General features: G+C 34.9%; 1 protein-coding gene across 1 annotated transcript in view; it reads right to left on the bottom strand.

Annotated features, from left to right (window-relative positions):
* Dnajc13 (DnaJ heat shock protein family (Hsp40) member C13) overlaps positions 1-6,116 on the bottom strand; it is a 136,348-nt gene that overhangs the window by 105,679 nt on the left and 24,553 nt on the right. Inside the window, exon 2 of the mRNA XM_004625017.2 lies at positions 2,256-2,336. Coding sequence (XP_004625074.1) covers positions 2,256-2,323 — 68 coding nt within the window. The 5' untranslated portion in view covers positions 2,324-2,336. The remainder of the gene's footprint in view (positions 1-2,255; positions 2,337-6,116) is intronic.

The raw sequence follows: 6,116 nt of genomic DNA on the forward strand, positions 1-6,116 counted from the left end.
CAAGGTGTCAGGCATCACAATCCCAGTCTTTATACTACAAAGTTACAGTGATAAAAACAGCATGGTATTAGCAAAGAGAAAAAAAAAAAAGATTTGTAGATCAGTGGAACAGAATACAGGCTAAACAACAACTAAAAAAAAATCCTCATGCACCTTCAGCTCCCCTACCTATGACAAAAGATCTAAGTCCTTTTGCTGAAAGAAAAAGCCTCTTCAACAAGTAGTGCTGCAAAAACTAACTACTAGCTAAAGATTGAACCCATATCTCTCACCACGTACTAAACTCAAATCAAAATGGACTAAGGATCCAAATATCAAAACAGAAACAATCTGCTAGTAAACACGTTAAATACTTGAAGACACAGGTGTAGGCCAAGACTTTCTGAACAGAACCCTAGTTGCACAAGGAATAACACAAAGAATCAACAAAAAGGATCCAATTAACATCCAATTTAAAAAGGTTCTGCACAGCAAAGGAAATCACCAAAGAATGAATAGACAATCTACAAATGAGAAAAAACTTCTGCCAACTACTGCTTACACAAAGGACTGTTATCTAGAACATATAAAGAACTCAAAACTAGCCCTGCCAAATTCAAACACCCAATTAAAAAATAAAGATGTTAAACGCATCCATACTTCTCACATGAAGAATTAAAATTATTGGTCAATAAACACATAAAAAATGTTCAACACTGCTGGCCATTTGTGTGAAATGCAAATTAAAATACTGAGATTTCCATCTCATTTTAGAAAGAATGAGTATCAGGAAACCAACAAATGCTGGGGTAGGGCGGGGGGGGAGATATTGGGGGAGTGCTGGGTGATTCTTCATTGCTGGTGGAAGTATAAAATGGTACAAACAGTGTGGAAATCATTATGGAGAATCATCAAAAAACTAAAGCTATAAATTCCATTTGACTCAGCTATTCCTCTTCTAGGTATCTTTTTGTATTATTTTATTTTTTAAACAATAAAAAATAGTAAAAAATAAGCATTAGAAATGATACAAAATTGCATTAAGCAATGTATTGAATTGTTTGAATTGATTGAATGAAGTTATCTTTTGTGAAGGTCAACAAGCACCACTGATTTAATATACTATGTGCCTAAAGCACAATTTAAAACCCAAAGCTGGATGCAGGGCTGGCAGGATAGTTCAGCAGACTAAGTGTCTGCTTAGGCAAGCACAGGGATTGGGGCTCCACCACCAGCATCCCAGGCCACACCAGCCCCACACCCAGGTGCACTGACAGGGCCATGAGACCCAGTGTAGTGGTGCACACCTGTAATCCCATTGCTAGGGAGGTTGAAAACAGGAGGATCATTATGAGTCCAAGCTGCATAGTGAGACCTATATCAAATACATAAAAAAAAAAAAAAAAATACAGGGCAAGACATGGTAGTTCATACGTCTAAACCCATCACTTGGGAAGGCAGGAGGATCACCCTAAGTTTGAAGCCAAACTTTGCTATACAATGAGCTCAAGGACAGCCTGAACTACATAACAAGTCCTTGTCTCAAAAAAACAAAACAAGGGGCCAGGGAGAGAAATGGCTCAACAAGAATAAGTGCTTCCCTGACAAGCGCAAGGGTCTGCATTCAATCCCTGGTTCTGGAAAAAAAAAAAAAAAAAAAGTTTTAAATCTTTCATATAATCCACATCATTTCATTATGTTTAAAACAATTTGGAGAAGAGGAATTATCATGTCTTACAGAAAGAAAACAAAAGCATTTACATTTTGTTCTAATTAGGACAGCTACCACCCCCTACCAAGCCAATGAATTCTCTTCTAAAACAAGTAGTCCAATCCAGATATTAAATTCTACCAGTTTTTACGTCTATGTGGTTTATCAGAATTAATATTTGCTCTGACAGTCAAATGGAGATAAAAATACACAAAGGCTACACTCTACATAATAAAACTATAGAATTAACATTCTGCCACTCTTGTATATAAAAAATCATTGATAAGAGTACCTAGCTGATTCACTTCCCTTTTAAATGTCTCTCTTGATTCTTACAAAACTCCTTTCCAAGACAGGCAGAAAACCAGAAATGTCAAAAGAAAAAAAGGAAAAAGCCCAATTTAATCTAAATGCAGCATCTGTGCTTAAAACGTGTACATGTGCTTTTCAAAAGAGCTGAACAGCACTACTGAGTCATGTGGTAGTATTCAAGACACTAAAACAGAATGTTTTACATGTTACTTTATGGAAACACAGAAAATAGAAAACCAACAGAAATACTTACTTTCCCCTCCATGAATGCTTTGTTGTATAGAAACATGCCAAATCCTTATTTTCCCTTATTATGTTCATTTTGTGTTAAATCCTGTAAGATAAAAATATAAATATACTTAGTATAGTGTTAAGATATTCTTAATCTTTCTTAAATCTCTTATTCCAAAGATATAAGAGGTCTCTCCCTTTCATATCCCTGAGAAACGATGAGGTTTTAAGTACAGTAGTTTGGTCAAAGCTCTCACAGTCTTTGGCACCCATACTGTGACTACCTTCTCCACTGGTTTCCCAATCCCTCCAGTTCCTCTACCAGGAGTGAGTTTCTTAAAGACAAGAGCTACCTTCAATCAACATCCCTAATGTTGACTGGGCTGTTCAATGCAATTGAATCTAAAAAGTCAGATAAAGAAAATCAATCTCACATTGGCAAATAATGTTTTGACACATGATCAGCACCTGAAACTGTCTGCCAGGTATCAAAATAAATTCCACAAGGTTTTACAAAGCCAGCCACTTTGCTTTCACTATAATTTTAAAGGGAAATTTTTGTACATAAGAATTTAAAAACAATTATCTCCTTATAAAAATAATGCATGTCCACCACAAGAAATCTAAAGTCTTCATAAAGTTAGTCATTATTCATCTTAGCATCTAAAAGGAGATCATTCTAGCCTCCTTCCTCCGCCCCCAAACAGGGGATCGAACTTGGGAAGCCACTGAGCTATCTCCGTGGTCCTAGGCTCCATTCTTACACTTGAAAAAATCATAATTTTTTGGTGAGACATGGTGGCACACACCTGTAATCCCAGCACTCAGGAGATTAAAGCAGGAAGATTGCTGTGAGTCTGAGGCCAGCAAAAGCTACATAACAAAAATCTGTATCAAAATATACTAATTTTAAAATCAAGTGTGCTTTTCATAACTAAGAAAAACAATTTTCATTCAAAAACATTAATATAACATCTGGAGATACAGTACATACACCATAAACTTACTTTTAAAGCATACGATTCCATGATTTTTAGTATATTCAGATTTCTACAACCATCATCATTTCTAGAACATTTTCATCATCCCAGTAAGAAGCCGTTAGCAGTCACTCCCCAGTTTTCTTCTCTCAGCATCAGGCAGTCAGTCATAGATTTTCTTTCTATCACTACAGATTTATGTCTGCTGGCCATACTACTAAGTAATATGTATTGTATGGATATACCACACCTTGTTTATTCACCAGTTGACTGATATTTATGCTGTTTCTACTTTTTGGTTAATATGAATAATGCCAATATGAACACATGTTTACAAGTGTTTGTGTAAACACAGGTTTACACAAACCTATGTTTGGGTATTTCCTTGAGTGGCAAAAACATTTTTAAACAAATCTCTATCATGAAATTTTATGACTATTCACCAGAACCTTTGTATGAATGTTCATTCCCTAGTCACATGGTTTACACATTGCCCTCCTTCAATCCATATTTAGACACTGTCTTTACAATAAAAGCTTCCATTAACCATGGTGTTTCAAAAATATTCTCCTTATTCTACATTACTACTCAACCCCCGCTCCTTTTTTCTAGATACCATCTTTCATATTTTAATATGTAATTTATTATATATTATTCACCTAATCCCCTTAGACTATCCAGAGACAGGTAGTCTGTTTAATCCACTAATGGATCTCCAGTCTATAAAACTGCCTGACACAAAACAAGTGTGGAATAAACATTTGCATGAATGAGTAACAATGTAGCAATCTCAGGGCAAATCTGATGTCCACTTCAAAGGTGATACTCTGACAAGAGGACCCAACAAGTTTTATTGAACTTTCTGCTAAAGCATCATTAATCCATGCTCTGAAGAGTGCCAGAACCATAAGTAACATCAACTACAGAGAAAGTTTTATTGTCACCAGAAAGAAGACATTTGTCACATAACTGACAGATTACTAGTAAGTACAGAGACATCCAAATGCAGTCCTGATTGTTGGTTTAGTTCTTTATTTCTATTTTCTATCTGAAGTGACATAAACACCCAGCTGACAGCTATTAAACCTAACAAATATCCCTTCCTTCTGAATAATCTGCAGTAAATAATACTGCCATAAAATAATTTAAGGACATGGTCTAGAAGAAAAGAATCCCTAATAAATCCACAAGTGAAGGATAGAAGCAAAATAATTAACAATTAGTAACCACAAATTTAATTTCTTCAAATAAAACAGAGAATGAACGCATGGGTAACACTGACTTGAGGGATGTGTCACTCAAATAGAACTACTGGGAAAAGAAATCAAGTAAGTTTACATTTAGAAGGTTTATCCATATCTTTGGAGACTCAATTTAACAGAAATGATAGAAGCATCAGACTTAGAGGTTTTAGGTTAGGATAAACAAAAGGAAAAAGAAGAGAAACTATGTACAAAAATAATACAAAAGTCAACTATCAACCACCTGGTGTGTTTAAAAAAAAAATTACATTCCTGATACAGATTAGAATGGTGACAAAAACTCAAGGAGGCTTAAAGAAACACTTCAATTCTGGGATAGCAGAAATTTCCAGGGCCAATTATCAGCACATCTGACAATTTTCTTGGTTTTTAACAATTTAGGAAGAAATAAAATTGCTACTTTACATTAATTGTGAATTTTAATAGAAGGTCTGCAATATGGAAAGGCTCTTAACGGAAGTGAAAGGAAAAAATATGCTCCTCTATCTGAAAAGCTTGCTTTCAAACATATTATACTAAAGGGAATATTTTAGATGTTCCCAAGGCAGTAGACACCACCTACATAGCCAAATCGCCCACAAATGAGATGTTTAAAGCTGTTATTAGTGTTTGCATAACCTCAAAATAGAAATCAAAATAATGTTTTTGTACTTTGAGCCCTCTATAAAGGCCACTGTAAAGTTGGGAAGACAAAAGGCATCCTAAATCTAAAATTGATGACAAGTTCTAAAATTATACAACTGAGTATTCATTTTGTATGACTGGACTGGGTATTTGTCATGCATTTACCTCATTTGGTACCCCAACAACAACGTTACAGGTGTGATGATTCCCACTTTATTGACAAAACTGACATAAATCACCTGTCCAAGATTCATAGCAAGTTAAATGGATGGACAAGACTTGAGCCAACCTGCTTAACTCCACACTTGATGTACTTAACCTAAGCTTTAATATATTCCAACTTTAGAATATAAAACAAATGCATTTGGAGTATATAATTACAGATTTATCATTTGACAAAACATTCCCATAATAATTTAGAACTAGTTTTGATTCTTATCTTTACCTGGGAAAATGTTTGGGTACTTAATAGAAATCACTTTAAATTGCACATTTTCAAGCTGAACTTGGTGGCACACACATGTAACCCAGCACTGAGGATCACTTTGAGTTGAGGACACTCTGGGCTACACAGTGAGTTCAGGCCCAGCCCAAACTGCATAGTGAGACCCGATCTCAAAAAACCAGGAGGAATGGGGAAGGAAGATAGGGAGGGGAAGGGGGGAAAGAATAATTTCAAGTAGAAGTCTAACCATACTCAATCCAGGGGAAAAGAAATAAAAGAAAATCTCCAAAGCTGAAATATTCTACCTATAAATAAACCTGTAAATAATTCCATCTATAACTATGCTTTAATTTTTAAAAACTGTGTGACAAAAAGAATGACAGAAATTTGTTACTGTTGTTATGATTCAAGGATACTTTTTTAGAAGAGTTCAACAATAAAGTTTTTCTTTCTTTCTTTCTTTTTTTTAATACTAACATTGAGCTTTTAGAATAACCAGATTAATGAGATCTGAGGCTGGGGCCTATTTGCCAGCTATATATTAATCTACCATGACTTTATTTTTAAAATTT

Source organism: Octodon degus, unplaced genomic scaffold (genome assembly GCF_000260255.1).
Source record: "Octodon degus isolate 3935 unplaced genomic scaffold, OctDeg1.0 scaffold00008, whole genome shotgun sequence".
Classification (NCBI taxonomy): Eukaryota; Metazoa; Chordata; class Mammalia; order Rodentia; family Octodontidae; genus Octodon; species Octodon degus.